At 40.2% G+C, this 19,781-nt stretch overlaps 1 protein-coding gene across 1 annotated transcript in view; it reads right to left on the reverse strand.

The window, feature by feature from the left end:
• The window catches only part of PEPD (peptidase D), a 116,782-nt gene that overhangs the window by 38,566 nt on the left and 58,435 nt on the right, over positions 1 to 19,781 (reverse strand). Inside the window, exons 10-11 of the mRNA XM_042821838.1 lie at positions 14,230 to 14,298; positions 8,391 to 8,468 (exon numbers count right to left, since the gene is read on the reverse strand). Coding sequence (XP_042677772.1) covers positions 8,391 to 8,468; positions 14,230 to 14,298 — 147 coding nt within the window. The remainder of the gene's footprint in view (positions 1 to 8,390; positions 8,469 to 14,229; positions 14,299 to 19,781) is intronic.

Raw genomic sequence — 19,781 nt, forward strand, 5'->3', positions numbered from 1 at the left:
GAGAAGGAATCTCTTGCTTACAAGATTTGCGTACTGAAGAAATTGAAGACAACAACCTTAAGCTCCTGCACTAGAAAAATCAATTTCCATAATCAAGCATCACCCTTCCTTCACCCTCACGTAGTCTGTATCAATGTTGTATTAAAAATGTAATGTTTGACAGCACAGAGAGTCAAGAACCTTCTGATTAGCTTGTTCACAGCTGAATTCACCCTGACAGCCATCTCCCCACGTTTCTGCTAAGTAGAGGGATGTCCTCAGTAAAGAAGGCTTGGGTGCAAATAAAGACCGGGCATACTGAGCTGGTATTGCCAGGCTGGGAGAAGGATGAGGCAACAGCCGAGACTTTACGAGACGTAGAAGGCAAAGTGTCAGTGCTGCAAACTTCACACTTCTACTGGACCCATGTGGGCAATATGCCAAGTGAGGCTAACTCCCAGGTGAAGTTCCGACAAACAGATTGCCTTTTCTGCTGAATGGATGCTTTTTTTCCTCCTGGTTTTATTATCCATTTTTAATTGGCATATTTAATAAGCAACAGCACTCTATTTAGAAAAGTCGACGTAGCAGAGACGGCAGTGAACACGACGCTCTGGCCCGCTGCCACCTGCTGCGAGCTCCAACAAGGAGAGGGATGTCAGAGCTGCAGGGAGGAGGAGAAAACGTGCAAGGAAAGGCTTGCATTGACTGCTGCACACAGTCACACTGCAGAGAGCAAACCACATCAGCTCCTCACCAGGAGTGAGAGATACCAGCATAGAACATGAACAACGCAGCTACCTTTTCAAGTGACTCTAGATGCCTACACCGAGAACCAGAGGTACTGTGTAAGCTGAACAGCATCTGGACGATATTTCTGATTCAGGCCACCATTCTCATGTGCTAACATTTGGACTCGAGAGTCTTAACTTTCAGCCCATCCTGGGCACTCTGACCTGGACAAACAACTGCTGCAGATTGCAGGAGTAGGTGAAGTGTCAGACCTTTACTCATTGATTTTCAATGTAAATACTCTTATTACATGTGCACGCTCACACATACATTCCTGTAAGCAAATAGTTAATGCTTCTGATTTTTTCCTTGATGAAAACTGAGATAGAGACCAATGGTACACACTCATGTAATATTTTTCTTTTGTTTTTTTGAGATACTGTAATTGTTTTTAGGATTGTTCTGTCAACCTCTAAAAGATCAGTTTTCAAAAAGAATCCACCACAAAGGGGTTTCAGAATACTGTACAGAGCAAGACAACTGAATGAGAAAAAAAAAAAAAGCTGCTAGCTTTTTCATGGAAAATCAGTCCAAACATTCAAATCACTTGTGCAGTAATGAAGGCAGCAACTGGTTCTTCAGAAAAGGAGCTTGAGGCTGCCCTTCCCCAGCCACACCTGCTATTTTGCCAGGAAGAACACTTTTTTCTTTTTCAGAAACAAGACCTACTCTGCAGAGCAGCACCTCAAGCTGTACATACAACATGGCAACGTGCAACTGAAATCAGAAATATTCTTCCTTAAAGACCTACAGTGAGTCAGCCTGCACAGAGCAGTACACACTCAGCCTACACCAGGAGGGCTCCTCATGACCCTACCTTGAGAGCCACGTGTGTCCATCATGGGCACAGCAAGGGCCCCTGAGCAGACCCAAGGCTGTTCCGAACACAGGGACTGGGAATTGCACCTGGTTCCTAGGTGGTACCCACAGGGTGTGCTGGAGCCTACTGGCACCTCCACTTTGAGCCATACAGCAGTGTAAGAGCCAGATCCCTCTAGAATTCTATTTTGAGCTTTTTGATGGAGTTCCTCAAACCAAGAAAGGCTTTGCTATCGACAACTATCCAAGATAAGCAGTATCTATGGCAATTCTAAAATACTTTACGTTTACTCACGCCAACAAAGACTGCCACCAAAAGTGCATTAAACTGAAAGGCATCTGTGAATGTTCATTATTAAATCAACAGCTATTAAAAATACTAGGCTTTATCCCGCTTGTTTTATTTAAACACCCCTAGTCAAACCAACACAAAAGAAGCCAAGACAATTGCATGCTCTCAGGTGTTTTGAATCATGGTGGAAATACTAATCTAAAAATATGAAAGATACATCTCATTAAGAGGCAGCAAAAAAATCTTACGTGCTGCAAGGCATGAAGAACATCAAATTAAGAACCAAAACAGAACTCAGCACTTAAAGCTAAAATTTGTTACAGCACAAGTGTCACTACTTAAAGACCTCCGCTTTGCCTACTCTGACAGTGGGCATGTTCAGAGCCTGAATTATCCAGCACTAACACAACCCAAGCAGTTCAGGGAAAACTACTGCCAATTCTAGAAAATATATTTTTAATCAAATCTTTTTTTTTTTTTTTTTTGTAGCTTAACTTAAAAATAATATCTTCTATAGGCACAATAAGGAGAAAAATATGTCTACTTTATGAAAATAACAAATTTTAATCAAACCAGAGGCACTGAGCCAAAGGAATTATTTCAAAAATGGATAGCCAGTTGATTTTGCAATCAGCCTGTAAGTAGTAGCAATGTACTTGGTATTATTATTATTAGAAACAAAACCATAACTAACAACAAGTTGTTTCAAAACTGCAGACTGAAAGGTTAAAGCTAACCATAATTTTTGCATATTATTATAGCATCAAACTTCAAAACGTGTAAAAACGCACAGGGCCAAATGAAAATATTACTCTCACCCACATAAAATAGAGGAGCATTTACATCTGACACATTAATATCCTGGGATCTTAAAGGCAGTGCTTTCAAGAAGTAATAAATACAATATTTTGTTCCGTAGGATAAATTGTTTTAATAGCAGTCAATGAAGTACTTTGGGTGGAAGAGGGCAGACTTCTATTACCTGATGCAAAAAGATTGGTCAGATCCTGCTTTTTAATGCAACATTGCCCCCACCTGGACAAACGCAGTTCCGTGTGCAGGTTGGCATTAATACCAGAGAACTCTGTAAAACAGAGTGCAAATTCCAAAACAGAGCTTGGAAAAGCAGCACAACAAACCTCTTCCTTCCTTAGCAGCACACCTTCTTCAAGCACACCTAAGTCTTTCAGTTGAACAGTTGAAAGTCTTAGCAATATTTTCCTGAAATAAACGATAGTTTCTCAGTACTCAGGAAAATCCTTTTATACTACACGCTTATTTATTCCTGCAGAGAAGGGAACGATGCAGTTTTCTACAAATGACACCGAGTAATATTAAGAGAAATACAGTTTCAATGCAAAACACACCATATATGCATATAGCGAGTATACGTAGAAGACAAATGCAAGCATCTTACGTAGAAAATGACAATTCTGATTATAGAAAGTTCTCTACTATGCTTTTAGATAAAAAGAGGAAAGTTAGAAAAGTAACGTTTTACTGAACAGAAGATCTCCCCTTTAAGAATAAACATGAAAATGTAACAAGCAACTTTCTTCTGCAATATTCTCTGCACAACTCCGGGTGACCAACAGCACCACGACACCTACAAGAGGTCCTTCATCTCATTAGGGTAACTGGAGCAATAAAGAGCCCTGCAATGCAGCATCTTCCCTCCGTTTCACACTGAACAACTGTCTCAACTACCTGTACATGCAGTCCAGAAAAACTCCCTGAGATTGACAAAGCTTCTGAAATGCCAAGAGGAGGAGCACTAGAAGTTACATCAGTGTATTTCAAGAGCACCAGAAGTTGTAATAAAACATTTACAAAAAGGCACATATCACTGCCAAACAGATGGAAGCAAATTCAAACCTAGCACAACACGAGTGGAATGTGCTTTACGTGCAAAGGCAATGCTCCTGGCCAGGCGCTGTGCCTCGCTGTGCTGCGCCTTCAGCATCAAAGCACAAAGCTCCCCAGTTCCAGGGAACGCTTCTCTGAGTGCCCCCTGGTGTCAACGTAATCCTGGTGCCTCAAATTGGCGTTTGAATATTAAGGAAAGAAATCAGTATGAAAATACTCCTCAGAGTTAAGTTAGCCCAATAAAATCATTTTGCAACACTGGATTGCTTTCATATGCCCAACTCTACTAATTGATAAGCAAATAACAATACGTGTTAATACAGCCAAGACTCATTTAAAACATTCAACATAGATGCATTATGCTAAGATGGCACTTTCCTAACATGCTGCATTTGATTTTGTGGCATTAATAAGACTTTTCCAGTGCTTAAATTCTGGCACCAAAATGCAATAAAACTATCTGCCAAAACAGGCAAGAACCTTCCCAGCAGGAAGCAGCCTGCTCCACAGCTACTGCACGCTTTCATTGGCCTCATTAGAACCAGTATGCTTACATCACAGCATTCAGAGGAACAGCCACATAAAATGCAAGGCATCATCCAATGACCCAACCTGCTTCACTGAAATTTTTAAAGTTACATCGTAATTTAATGTTATAAACAATAGATAGGCCCACTGTGAACACAAGGTTAATAACATCTCTCCAAGGGCTGCTGCAGTTGACGCTGTCCTCCTATTTGTTGCGATTCTACCTGAGCTCTCTCGCTGAATCACACTGTGGGACTCCCTGCAGGGAGGTCACAGCGCTGCAGCCCTGACCCTGGGGCTGTGCTGGGATGGGGGGGACATGCCACACAGTCAGAGGCCTTCCTCACTGGTGTGACATAGGACGCTTTGACGTGGTAGGAATGCCATGCACTTCAGCAGAATAGTGTTACTTGCAGCATTTTGCAAAGCCAGAGCAGACTGAGTAACAAAGAAAAATGTAAGGATCGCTAAGCCTGCCAATGAAGGTTGGTTAGGAAGTGCTGAACTTTCACTGAGACACATTTGTCAGAAACCATAAAAGACAAAGACCTACAACTAACACACAGAAAACCATCTCAGGTAGTAATAATACCCGTATCTATTTCTGTGATATCTGTGGTCAGGCTTATTTTCTTTTATTTCTGTATTTAAGAATCAATCTTTATTTTAAAATCATAGAAGCACAATCCATTTGTCAAACCTCACCAGGTCAATTGCAATAAAACAACACTGCAGCAATGCCAGACACAACAAAGGCAGCGAGCTGAATGCAATAAGCTACCATTTTCTTCAACACCTTCTCAAAATCAAAATGTAAAGTACATGTTGCAGGTTCAGCACCTGCAAGAGCTCCTACACAACACACCAAATCACAAAGGCCCCACATTTTCCCCCATGTATTTTGATGGCCACTTTTCCCTTTTCCCTCCAGACATGGCTGTTGCTCCATGCTGGACTCCACAGGGAGTTAAATCTGTGCCCCTTCAATCCACTTTCCTTCTCCCTAAGTAGTAACTTCCCATTTAATCTCCCTCTAAACACTGAAAGACCTTTTGTTATCCAAACTGGGTTGGAGGTGGCGGTGGGGCTCCAAACCCACTGGAAAATGGGTTGTGGTTATCTTGTAACTCCTTGAGGCCTCTTGTGTGCAGGGCAGGAGATACTGAACTAGAACTGCTTAGGACTCCAATTCCCAAAAGCCAAGTCACAGCCTTGCTACAGAACCAGCAGGCATCTCAGCGCACAGTGAATAATGCAATACCTCAAGATAATGCAGTAAACCTCAGTCTCCGGCTCAGTTTCTTCTAAGCTGTCACAGGTTTACGACGGCAGAAGAAAATTAGTATTTGTACAGCCAGGCTAAGATACAACGGCACTGTAAGCACTTGCAATAGTGATTTTCAACATTCTGAGCAGATTTTATTTAAATGTTAACACAAAATGAATGGGCAGAGAGCACAGAACCGTGATTCACAAGGGTGCTTGGCCCAGCCATTTGTCTGCATCACCTTTCTGACCATGGAGATAACATTCTTGTGCAGGAAAAGTGTTTGTTTTAAACCGTGCCATCCATACTCACGTACATGCCTACCACAAAGGTGTTAGCATACGTGAATTATAAAATACTGACTTGCCATAGTTGTAATATTTATACTTGATATCAATATCAGTACAGTGCTTTGCACGTACATGTTGAATACTGAAACCCTAAAAGTACAACTTCTGTCAATAGCGATGCTTTGTGTTACAAGAAATGCCAGCAATTCTCCTTACAGTCCTTGTCTTGCACTGAGATCTTCCAGCACAGAAGCTGGACCTGTAAAGATGTGGATTAAGATGCAATATTGGAGATTTAATTCAATAGCAGTTTCTTCCAGAAGCAATAAATCCACTTGATGTAGATTAATTTTCAAAAATGAAATTCATAAAACCAGACTGTTCTAAATGCAACACAGTTTTTAAAGGAGAAGTCAGAGTAACAGTATTAAATTATGCAACAGCACAATATTTTTGCCTAAGAGTTCTTGTTGATACCTGCAAATCCTTGTAACTGATATTCCTCAAAAAGCACTTCAGTATTTCAAGGAAGTAAAGCATTAGTCTTACTAATCTATTGTTTCCTATACTTTTTTCTGGGTATTTTGTTGACTTATTTGCTGGTAGTCACTTAATCTCGCTGCTTAGAACATAAGGCACCCGAGCAGCACAGTTCTGCAAAATGACTGAACGTTATTCCTATCAATTACATAACTTCATGAAAAATACGTGAAACTCTATTGAATAACTTAATAAAAATCACACCAAGCACCCAATCTTTTGATTCTACTGTATTCCATTATTCTGGGAAGTTACCACGGTAGATTCATACCAAAACTACTGGCAGAATCCAAAATAATTCCACCTCTTCTTCACCAAAAGCAAAGCCACTTTTTCGTCTGTATTCATGGCTTGCTAGGAGTATCCAACAGAGGGCTCCCAATAGCTATTAAAGAGCTTAATTGGGAGTCAAATGCATGAGCTCTTTAACATACATAAACAAATCAGCATGCTGTCATTTTAAACAACATATTCTGTATGCACACAGGCACATCTACATCCAAATTAGAAATCTGTAATAGCATACAGTAAAATCACACAGGAGGTTTCTTGTTATAATTTGTATTCTGAAGCTCACTTTTTTTTCCCTCTCCAAAACTGCAGAAAATGAGTATAGTTTTAAATCACCTTCACACAAATGCAATTACACTTCCTTGCAACTGCTTCATCTTCATGAGCAGGAGGGTCATCCTGCCCCCCAGTGAGCACAACCACGCTAACCACATCAGCCTGTTCTACTAGGAAAACAGGCTTTGGTCAAGGTGATCTGAGCAACTATTTGCTAAAAGCCAATCTACACTTGGCAAAGTTCATCTAATGAAGACATGAAACTGGACCATCTCAGGAAGAAGGTATTGCAAACAATCAAGTTAATCCTTGTTCTTACTGTTGAGACAGCTAAAAAAAATGTGGGGCTGCTGCTTGCACAGATCCTACTTATATTCTTCAATCCTGTGTTTGCCCAATGATACCATTCCCTTCACTGTTCAAATGCGTTAATTTTAATATTAAAGTACAGGACAACATAATACCTTGTATTCTGTCTCAGTAACATAAGCTGTGATTTTCTGAGAACTTAATCAACCGCAGTCAGTATGGTACCACGTCGGTGTGCCCTAAATGATCAAAAAAAACCTCACAGAATATCATCTACCCAAACACAATGTGATCCTAAATCAAAACCATTGTACTGCAACAAACAAACAGTGCTGTTTGTCTGGCTTAGTAAACTATTCACCACAGACAAAGTTAATACATAAACCACTGCACATAAAGCTTCTAAAGAAGTTCCTACACTATTAAAAAGAAATCACATATCTGTAATTAAGTGCATTCCGCAGTCCTTGCAGATGTACCAAGACCGTCAGCTAACAAGGCTTTTTATTGCTTTTGAAAAATCAATTTGTTTTCTGTTAGGGCTTTTGGTCCTATAACAATACTCAGTTGCTTTCCTCCACATCTTTACATTCAACTGAGAAAACACCTACCTGCACCTTCACTGCTCGTGCAACAAAAGCAACCTAATACAAAACCTCCACTAAACATCCACAGTTACCTCCTCCAGAACTAGCCCCATCCTTTCACAAATGCAGGCTTTCTGATCAAAGTTCTCAGAGGTGAAGTACAAAAGCTGTATTCCGCTGTTACATGCCACTCTATTAGGTTTGTCTTTAAATTTATGGTAATGTCTTTGGTAATTTTATTCACACTGCTTTTATCTACAGTGATGCTGCAAAACATGTGCAATGTAATACAAGTGGAGAAAAATATACGATACTTGCAATCATATTACTACAATGCTAAACTCTAAGGAACTGTATTTTTCTTTTTTCAAAGTTCCTATTCAGCTGGGGATGGAGGTATAGCAGGACTTCTGGAAGAAATCAGAATATCTTGGCATGCAAAATTACATGCTATTTTAAAGATTTAGACTTTGCAAGAGTGCATATGACATAAATATAGAAACACAGCCAGTATTGTAACAAAAAACATCACATAAACTCTAATTCTTACTTACCACAAGTCTCCATCTTCAATAGTCTTATCATTTGGGGCTCCAGCATGCCCATAGTGCAGAACAGATGAGTTCTCCCCACTAAGGGGCAAAAAGAAAATTTACCACAATTAATGAAAGAAAAAAATACTAAAACACACAACATAAGAAGGAACACTGTAAATACAACATTGTGCAAATGTAACCATAGAATCGTTGCAGTTGGAAGGCATGTTTAACGGTCATCTAGTTCAACTCCTCTGCAATGAACAGGGACACCACAGTTCAAACAGCTGCCCAAGGCCTGATCCAGCCTCATCTTGGAAGGCTCCAGGGACGGGGCATCAACCACATCACTAGACAACCTGTTTCAGTGCCTCACCACCCTCATTGTAGAATACTTTTTCCTTATATCCAAAATAAATCTACCCTCTTTAAGCTTGAAGCCATTTCCCTTTGTCCTATCACCACAGACCCTGCTAAAGAGTCTGTCCTCTTCTTTGCCGTAGCTCCTCTTTAGATACTGAAAGGCTGCAATCAGGTCACCTCTCTGCCTTCTCTTCTCCAGGCTAAAGAGCCCAAGGCTCCCTCAGCCTGGCCTTGCAGGAGAGGTGTTCCATCCCCTGGGTCATTTTTGTGGCCCTCTTCTGGACATGATCCAACAGGTTTATGTCTCTCCTGTACTGAGGACTCAACACCTGGATGCAAACAGTGTCTTGATATATTGAGCATGGAATTTTGCAGTCTGTGAGAACTGCCATAGAATCTTTCCACGCATGGGCTGCAATAGCACATTTTGCTATCTCATTCAGCAGAAACGGTTACAAAATGGGCATTTTGCTATTCTGACTGCGAGATGTGACCCTTCTGCAGAAGGGACCCAGTACAGCTCACAGAAATACTTCCCATATCCATGAAAGTGTCAAGGATGCAATTAAGTAATTTTTCAATATGTACCCATTTATTATTGATTTTTAAAAAATACTTAAGTGATACGTTTCCCTATTTAAGATTAACTATTCTGATGCATAAAAGAGAGATTTCCACTCGAGTAAAATCTGACATGCTTGAAATGCTTTAGGAGTTACTGAATCTAGAAAAAAATCAGCAGCCCATGAGTGCCAGTTGACCCCTGGCATGGCTACATGTGATCTCTGCTGGAATGGATACACTGCACACTGCTAGGGGAACATCCATCCTGTATGAGTCAGCAGTTAATAGCAGCCACAATAATCATCACTTTGTTTTTACCTCTTATTAAAATCACATTATAAAGAAAAGATTGTAATTCCTGGAAATGCTTTAAACTGCTGATTTACAGGAATAACACACCTCCAAAGGACAGACGTTTGTTGTACGCTTCTAAAGCACCACAAGGCATTCAGTAACCTCTATTTGGTCCTGGCATTCCCCTCTTGTCTACTGTTATTCCTCCAGGTCTAGCAAACATCAGTTAAAATACTGGCAAAGAGCTCAACTTCTACCTATTTCCCTTCTACTCTTCTCCTTGGACAGATGCTCTCTCTTTTCCATCAGCCATAAGAGCTATAACTAAAAATACAGCATTGGAACAGAGTTACTCTGGTATCTCTCTGACCTCTCCAGTCTACCCTTTACCAACACCATTTTGGTCACCCTGTTCTTTCAGTAGAACAGCTTCATATTTTAGGTGAAAGGAACTTGAGGCTCAATTTCCATTAATGTTTTGCTGTTCCTGAAGTAGATGTGGAACTTGGCGTACTTCTCATGTTAAACTTCTGCTAAGTGCAATTGCAAAAGCAGTAATTATGCACTGTATCCCCCCAAAAATGTTACAGTCAAGATACAGGCAGTAATTGGGAACGTTTAGATATTTAATTATTTACTTATTCAAATATAACAACTCCATAAGCAAGGACTAGGGATGAGAAAGCAGAGGCCTTCTTAATTTTCAGAAGACGCTCAATTTAAAGGGCTGGGTCATGTTAAAACAAAGCAAGATCACTGTGTTGCTGTTTCAGCATGTAGGAAATCAGTATGCACCAATGGAGCGGGGGGCACCATTTCAGAATAATAGGAATAATTTTCTGACAGAAAATGTATTCCTTATAATTATACAAAACGCAAGGGATAGATTAAAGTTGTTAAATCAAGAGTTAAAATAAACACAGAATTAAGGCTGTAATTGATTTTCTCCATGATGCAGCGCCAATGGCAGCACCCCACAAGTGGCATGCACACAGACTGTCCACAGCACTCTGCCAGGATTTTAGCTGCAGACACTATTTCTTATCTCTTTCTAGAAACAGGGATAAACAAGAAGCAAATAGCATGTTACTTATGATCAACTATCAAAAAATTTATCATGAAGCTTAAGGGCAGGACTTCATGCTAATGTTTGCAGATAACCTGTTTATGCTGGCACTCAGTATTATGCATCATGCCAGCTGCATAAACAAGTCCTATGTTCAAATATGGACACTGCACAAATGTTTTCAACAATAGATGTTCCAAATGCAAAGACGAGGGATTTCCTTTGCACAGTTTAATGTAAAGGTTTTAGTTTACAAGATATTTCTGTAAAATTTGGCACCAACTGTTACAGAAGATGCACAGAACTCTGTTTTCCACCACCACTACTTAGGTGTTAAGCAGCACACAGTCTTTCTTGGCATTTGAGACACCCTGTCTTTCACTCCAACTCTGGCTCTGTAACACGGAGAGGAGCAGCTGGTGCAGAAGACCAGATCCCCACTCCATACGCACTTGGGTGGCTTCTGTCAGGAGAGAGGCCCATCTCCCCGCAGCGGCTTCAGGCAGGGCCCTCAAGCTGAGCACCTGTGGCACAGTAGCCCTGCTCCTGAAAGCCCTCACTCAGAAGAAATGAAAAGTGAGCACTCTGAGCCTGCCCTGTCTCAGTACAGCTCAAAGCCAGGGATGCGGATGACTTGCTTCAGAAACACACCGCTCACCCACACTGAGCACTGGGGGGACACATCTCCGCCCTGCTTCCAGGAGGTGGGAGTCAGCCCCTCCTTGTTAGAAGCGTCTTCGCACACGAAGGCAGGGAGATGCTTTAGGAGCAACACTAAGAAGCTTCCCCAAAGTGACATGTACCCACAAGGTGAATGTTACAGCTAACCAGGAATTGTTCCTAATGATTTGTGAGACTTTCAAGGTGGCTTTAAGAACAAATTAAACAACCCCCAGCCACCCAGCCACTGGAAAGCAAACAAGCCTTCCTGGAGAAGCTCCTTCTTTCCCCCAAAGAGCAGCAGCCAAAACATTTTCACACAGAGCCAGAGTTCGACACCAGTGCTGTGAGGAGGCGCCGGCCAGGTGGCTCCAGGCCTCTACAGGTCAGCACCAGGGGTGTCCAAGTCTGCCTCTGGGCAGCACAGCTGAAACATCCTCCAACAGATGTCTGTGGGCCTATTTCCACCCCTTTAATAATTTGCCTCTAACTGGTGCCAAAGACATGTTTGTTACAGAAGGAACTACATGGAGCAGCAGAAAAGCAGCAAATTAACACCACTGAGAATGCAAACAGCAGGAAAGGATTCAGGTTATTAGGAAGGGAAAAAGGGCCCCAAAATACACATCAAATCAGGAAACACTATGAAAAGAAATGAGCAGAAGAAAGAGGAGGCATGTTAGTAATATTTTAAGAAAAAGATTAAGTTGAGTATCAAACATAAGAAAAAGAGCAACTACTAGTATTGTAGTAAGATCTGAAGAAAATTCAACAGGCCATGAACTGCACTAGCAAGCTATTTCCATCACGATTTAAATAATGAAGTCAAACCAGAAGGAAGCATTAGCAGTCTTCTCTCCACCTTTTCATCTAAGAGCTGAAACCTTAAAATGCAGTATTGAAAAGGAAAAAAAAGATGGATATAGTAAGTACTCTAGCCTTACCCTTCACCTTCCTCCCCTGCAAAATGACAACTAGGTACACTAAGGCACTGTGAGGAGCAGTCTGAATTTCAAGGCACTGCACAGTATTTGCACATTCCTCTAAAATCAATACTTCAGAAATTTATGTTGAATATATCTAAGTCCGTTTATCAGGTACCACTATTCTCCTTTATTTGCACTTACATGACATCAGCTGGTGCTTCAAACCATCAATAAGTTGACAACCTCTGAAAGCTTTGCTAACTACAGCACTAAGCCAGCTGTGTGATGAGCTGTAACACTAATGTGTGTTATCATTCTCAGCTGCTTAGAGTGAATGCATAGAAGTGAATACATGACACATATCAAGTTGCATCAAATATTCATTCACCATCTCTTGAACAGTGTCGCTACCGGACAGGGACAGCAACAAATGCATCCACTGCAGCAAATGACTTCTATATGAAATATAGCTCTGATAACTCTTGTTCTATGGTTTAATGAGCACCTTTTTAAAACCTGAATAGAAAACATTTTAATTAAAAAACATGATTCTCTTGTATGGAAATTATTATCAGGCCAATGACTGAAAAGGAAAGATCATGTCAAGTATCATTGTTTGAAGTTTTGGAAAAACAACAGGACTCAGCATGAACAGAATTCATACCTAACTGTTCAAAACCCTAATTGTAAAAGCTATTTTTAATCTTAAATGTAGTTAAGCATAGCATTTACAATCACGTTTCCAAGGTAATTAAAAACACCTACTACCCACTATGCTTCACACTACATTCCTACTTCAGTAGCAGTTTCTATACGGTTAGCTATGGCATGCCTGTTTCTAGCTTCTGTACCCAAATCCAGTTCTGCAGCATGGGTTTGGATGCACTGTGTGTAATCTTCATGGCAGTGGAACACCATGCACAAAGACAACAAGATTTTACCTTTTTCACTTATAATGATACCAGAGATGAAGTCTCATTGCAATGGGATGTTAATTCTCAAGTTATATGATGGTACTTAAAACAGGAAAATTTCCCGACAATTTAGATGCACAATTTGCCATAAAACTGCTCATGCTCCTACTGCAATTTGGCATATAAACTGGAAAACTGTACTTGCAAATAATGAATTGAGTAAACAGCAAAAAAAAGCAGAGATACACATCGTTTTCATTACCCCTGAAGCAAAATAACATCATCGTCATTAACTTATATTTTATTTTATTTTTTAATAAAAAAAACAACCTATGTGAACTCAGGCAAATGCCTGTGAGTATCATTGGATCTACCAGCACAGTTTATGTGTTAACAGATACACCTCATCTGTCACGTAGATCTGACCAGAGATATATGTATCCATTAACTAAATGAGATTAATCCCTGCACAAAGCACACAGCTGTCCTTCACGTGTATCCTACACCATTCTCCTGAAATTCTCTGAATTAAAACCATGCATTTCTACAACTGAAGAGAGAACTTTTTACAAGAAGTTGTATTTTCTCAAACACTAAAGCTCCAACACCAGCTGCTGAGCAAGGAAAGAGAGCAAGATGTTTTCAAAACTCACTTCCCCAAATCAACTCTAATGCAGCCTAACCTCAAAGAATTTGAGAATGCTATGAAATACTTCAGGTGTTCACAAACACTTTTTTTGGAATACAACAAAAAATAGCTCTACAGCCCTTCTTCATAACTCTAATTAATAAAAGAGCCAACTACGGCAGAGATGTGAGCACAAACACTATCTTGGCAGCAGCAGCAGCCATTGCGGAATCTCTTGAGCACAGCAGAACCGGTAGCTGAGCCATTTCTTTAAGATCCAACACTTGCCACACTTTTTTGCCTTTTTCAGAGGAAATAGTTCAAAAATTACTCTGGTGGCACTCACAAACACATCACATGCACCAAAGGAACAATTTTACAATTATCCAGTGGGAAACTGACAATAAACATTTCAGCAATTCAATAGAAGCCATCAACTTACCTGCCACAGATGCAAGTGTAGGAAGTATGGCGCATGCCGCCTCGGGTGTAGCAATAGTGCTGGAAAAGGCTGCAAAGAAAGACAGCTGGTCATTATCAATGCATTCAGCAGCACCACAAGACACAGAGGAAAGCAAGTCTTGCCTCAGCACAGCTGTGCTGCTTCCAATCCTGGCTCACTACTGGGTTCCCTGCCCAGATGAGCGCTCATCTCGTGCTCCACAGCTCTGTGGTCACCTCACCCCTCATGTAAGTGCAGCACAGTGCCCCTGAATGCTGCCCCCCGTTGCAATGACACCCTGTTGGTGGAGCTCTTCAGCCTCAAAAGCATTAAAACATTTTCATCTATACTGTCAGTGTCCCCTTCATGGGAGGGCAGATGTGCCCAAAGCACAATTAATATAGGATTAGGTGTTTTAAGAGCTAAGCACATATCACGAATCCTTTTACTCTTTTTGAAATATGTTCTAATTACAATCCAATTCCCTTTAATACTGAATGGATTCAAAAACTCATTTGTTGTAATACTGAAATCATTTCATTAACACAGAGTGATAATGGCGCTATTCAAAGAATAGAGATGTTGTGATTTTATCCTGCAGAAACAATCCACAGAACACAATTCAAGTTCTTTGAAGGATATTAAAGCCATTACATGCTTGTAAATCCAAACTAGATTTTAAAATTACACAAAATTACAGTATTTAAAGAGAAACAAAGCAAACCATACTAACTGATCACAAAAGGACAAAAAAAGCCTACATTTAGGGAGTTAGTAGGGAGACACATTTTATGAGATTTAGTTTCTTCTCAAAACATTGTGGCTTTACAAGGCAGAAATACTGATTTTTTTACTGCCCCAGAGACCAGTAACTGCAAAGAATAGGTCAAATGAAAGAGAAGCCAAGGAGGAACTGATGTAGCGAGAGCACAGCAGAAAGAGCACTGCATTTGGCTAATGAAATTAATAACTGAAGCCATCATTTGCTCTGGTGCAGTGGGTTCTTTACTAAATGGACACTTCACGTGGAAGCAAAGTTATGGACGTGCTCCTCCCAGCATGCTTGCAGGCAAGGTTTATTCTACAGGACACAGCGCTGAACAAACATTTTGCAAAACAATATTTTATACTGTTATATACGTATAGTTATGTCCCAGGAATCAACTTTTATTGTGTTTTATAGACCCTTCCTGCTAAATTATTGGATGAAGTATTTCCTCTAGTCAGAAACTTTAAGTAACCTTCTAAAGAGCTTTAAAAATGAAATAACGAAGGTTGTAAACATCCTTCCATCATCACTGATGCAGGGATAACAGGGCTTGTTTTTGCATATGACAACTGATCACATATTCATGGTTGGAATTTATATGAAACTGTGCAGCACAGTAACAGCAGTCACCTTTTGCAGTACTGCCAGATTAGCAGTAACAAGCAGTAAATAAATTAAGACAGGCTTCATATTATCCATCTGCTGCTTGAACTTTGTTTCTTTTTTCTAAAAAAGGAAATCTTATTTCATCAAACATTATGGACTTTCTTTCAAAAGTGAGGAGCTGCTTATGTGACTGAGCTGAAGAGAACATAACTTTGCCAGGTAATGAGTTTTCCAGTACATGCAGTAAAACTACTCACATCGCTGTGAATTTACTTTTTCAGACTATGGCTCATCAGAAACACATTCAGTTGGTTGGCAAGAAATTCAGCACTGCTATCACAGACAGCTTTGTACAGCCTGTCCAAAATAAGGGAAGGATCACATATCCTTTTGATAGTAAAAAGTTGGCTTCTCAAAGCCAAAAAAAACATAGATACAGAATTACAGAAGCCGCCAGCATTTGTAGATAAAATCCTGGCTCCACTGAAGACAAAGCAGATCCTGCCACTAAACCCCATCACACCAGGGTTTCACTTCTATATGCCAGAATAGTCTTTATCAAAGAGTGGGATGCACAGGTGAGAAGTCTGAGATAGCTCGGTAGAATATCATTTAATCTGGTGCTCCATGTATACTGCAAACACTGCATCTTGACCTCTCCCTACTCTTTATGAGCAGAAGATACATGTATGCATAGGCAGCTCCACGCTGATGCCGGATGGCTCTCCATGAGCATTTAATGCAACCAACAGATGCAAGAGTTAAGCATCTCTTTCTTTACTCTTTCATGTGTTTCAAAGCTTTTCTATCATGTTTTATGCAGTATTTCCCTGGAGGGTGTATGTATTACTTATCATGCACATACCACCTCAGTCATGTATACAGATCAGCCATTGGTGTACTTGCATGTGAGATGTTATGTTTTAAATGCATACTCACTGCTTTGAAACAACACCTCTTTTCCTTCTTTTTCTTTCTTCTTTTAAAAATAAATACAGACATGCATTCTGGTTTTGGTGCCAAAAACATCATCTTTAACTGATTGGCAATATTTTAATAGAATTTAATTGTAACTTTAAAAAAAAAACTCACTGTTTTTTTCCCCATTAACTGAAAGAAAACACCAACCTCCATTAACTCAAGTAAAACTCACTCCCACCCCACCTAATTCTCATAGATTTGCTGAGACACACATTAACATTATCCCCATTGCTCTGCCAAGTCTTGACTGCATGGGTTCTTTGTAATCAGAAGTAACAGAAAAACACATACACTTGGTATTTTTAAGAAGTACTGCATGCATTCAAAGAAAACTCCACAGTGTTTGAAAAGTCACAACTTTGAAAGGTCCTAAAGAAACACCTGCTACGGATGGTCTGACCAGTAGTGTGAACTGCTCTGACAACAATGCCTGCATCTTAAGCTCATCTTCAGTCCAGTTCCTACAGCTGATCAACGCATTCTGACGATTCCAACCAGATCCACGCCAGGAACGCAAACTGAAACCAATAGCTTAATATCAACCATTCTCCTAGCTCAAATGGATTTGTGGAACACAGGTACTTAAGGAAAGGGGGACAGTAGCAACTAGCAATGACTTCCCTCACACTTCTTTTCAGGTCTTCCATGTCACCAAAATAAAATGTGCTCATGCACTCTGCTGAGTGGGGTTTTTAGTTCCCAGAAGTAGTAAACAAGTAATCTCTATTTTAATTCCCTTCATTCGCTCTGAGACATAACAAATATTCAGAAGACAGCCACATTTTATACTTCTCAGCTATTCACTTCCAAAACTAAGACACTCTAGATCAGAAGGCTTCAACTTCTAAATACAAATAAAATTAAATACATTTAAGCCAAGTTTCTGTGACATTATCCAACACATCCGAGGGGCAGCTTCCCGTGACCCCTCTACCCACTTACGCATCTTCAGTAACCCAGGCTGCAGGACTTTGCAGTGGAGGAACAACTACCCATCTACCCCAAGTTTGCCTAGGCCAGGCAACCAAACGCATTAAACCACCCAGGCGTTACTGCCAGATAAGGGAGCCTCTTCAGGAACACACCTGCTGCCTACTGCTTGCTCCGACTCCAGTTTTTCAGGCTGTCACAGACTGCCTATCAGAACTGCCCTTGTGAAGCACACAATCCATGGAAGAGTCAAGGATACTCTTGGGTCAGTGACCCATTAAGGTGCCTGAACTGAAAATACATTTAATTTGTTTTCCCCCCACAAAGAAGCCTCAAGCCGGTGAGTGATGTTTCAGATTCACAATAATTTCCTCAGTGCACTTTTAAGAAAGTTGCTTCCTAATAAAAGGAAATCTTTACACACTTCAAAAATAACGTTCTTTGAACAAAGCCCATGAGACTTGCCTTGAAATGCAAGCAGGTGGTTTTTGAACTATGAAACCATGAATTGAAACTACAGTAGCTTGAGAGAATTTGGCACAGCACTCAGAGGATTTTTTTTATTTTATTTTACAAGTATAGTTGCAAGACATAGGTGAATAGCTGACTATTGAATTACTTTTGAATTACAACATTGTGCCCTTATGCTTTTGTAGTGTTCAGGCTAACAAAACATAACACAGGCTAAAAACCAAAGCTTCTTTTTTCCCCAAAGAATTCACAAAAGACCAAATTTTCCAAAGTTGATCTATTTATAGCAGGACTCACAGCCACTGTTTCGATCATCTAGACACGTAAGTATTTCACAAAGAAACTATAAAGCCCAAATAACATGTAATTGTTTAAGCCACAGTAAATACAATTTGGTATCTGAAATACACCAGACAGAAAGGGGAAGGCTCTCTGATCTAGGAGTAACAGCTGAGCAAGGGACACAGAAGGGAGGCAAGCTATGCTTTGTTCAGAAGCCACAAGGAGGTTCTTAAACACACAGCACTTTGTTTGTTATGCTACTTTCATAATGCTGCTCCTTTCCCATGGGCAACTACATGCTTTAAGGTTTAGTTTATCTAAGCCCAATTTCATTCAGTTCACAACACAACAGTACAGTACTGCAAAACATGTCCAAGGTTGTTTCAATACAAAAAAGTCAAAACCTAATTGTGAGAGAATAAAGGGGAGTAGAGAAGACTCCTATTCATGAACAAATGGTAGATTAAAACTTCCATCAGATCAAGCAGAATTAAACTCTGAGCAGATGAACAAAAGTTTCTCCTACATTTCAGACCTATGTCTCAAGAGACATCATTAATGACTTCATAAAGGCATTATTATCATCTACGTGTTCCACATGAGCAGAAGTTGCTTAGATTAGAGCTTACTCTCCAGAAACATCAGAAAAGAAAAACACTTCTATGCACCGACCTCTTAAACTCAACTGTTGAGGCTACTGCTGCTGACAGCCTGATGGCTGGGCTGCTCTGCCATGGGGCGCAGCAGCTGAAGTGTAATATTAGCCACAGATACTGCAAGTTGCTGTATTGTTAGGCATCTCTACTTAGTATCATCCTAATTTGTACCATGTAAGAGGCAGAAATGTGTCATTTTTTTTGGAAAAAGTTGATCATTCTAAATTCTGTTCTCTTTTTTTGCTCTCTTCAACTCAGTTATTTTCACTTATTTGCAGCAAATTCCAGATAATGATAATAGGTGCTTGGAATAGAAAAATGTTGTTTGAGTTCAGAAGGAGCAGAACTTTAGTAAGCAAGTATGACACGAAACTAGTTGAATATTAATGCAACAGTGCAGAACATCTATTATGGAATAAGGAAGAGCTGTGTAGAAGCAGAGTAGACGTGAATGGCCTCACCTTGGGAATCAAAAATTCATGTTGGTATTTCTAAATGTGCTACTTCTCTGTACTAAGACAGATGACAAGCCAGAACTCAGGGCAGGAGCAGAGGGCAAGCCTAGCCCACATGCAGATATATTTTAATCATAAAAAAGTACACAGACCAGAAGGGATGCATTCCTTCAGGAAACAAAGCCCATGAAGGCAAAGCCATTTCACCAGTTGTCAGTGCTACCTGGAAACCAGAGACACATGAAACAGGAAGCCCATAAATAATACAAAGCCCAGCATTGTCACAAGTGTCATATATGATCTGCAGTGATTGAAGGTAAATCACAATCTCAGTTCAAGACCAGAGCACTAAAGTGCATTTTAGTATTATAATTGGGAATTATAAACTGCCTGTCTTACATA

Source organism: Centrocercus urophasianus, unplaced genomic scaffold (assembly GCF_019232065.1).
Source record: "Centrocercus urophasianus isolate 14NV4802_14NV808 unplaced genomic scaffold, USGS_Curo_1.0 seq_2, whole genome shotgun sequence".
Lineage (NCBI taxonomy): Eukaryota > Metazoa > Chordata > Aves > Galliformes > Phasianidae > Centrocercus > Centrocercus urophasianus.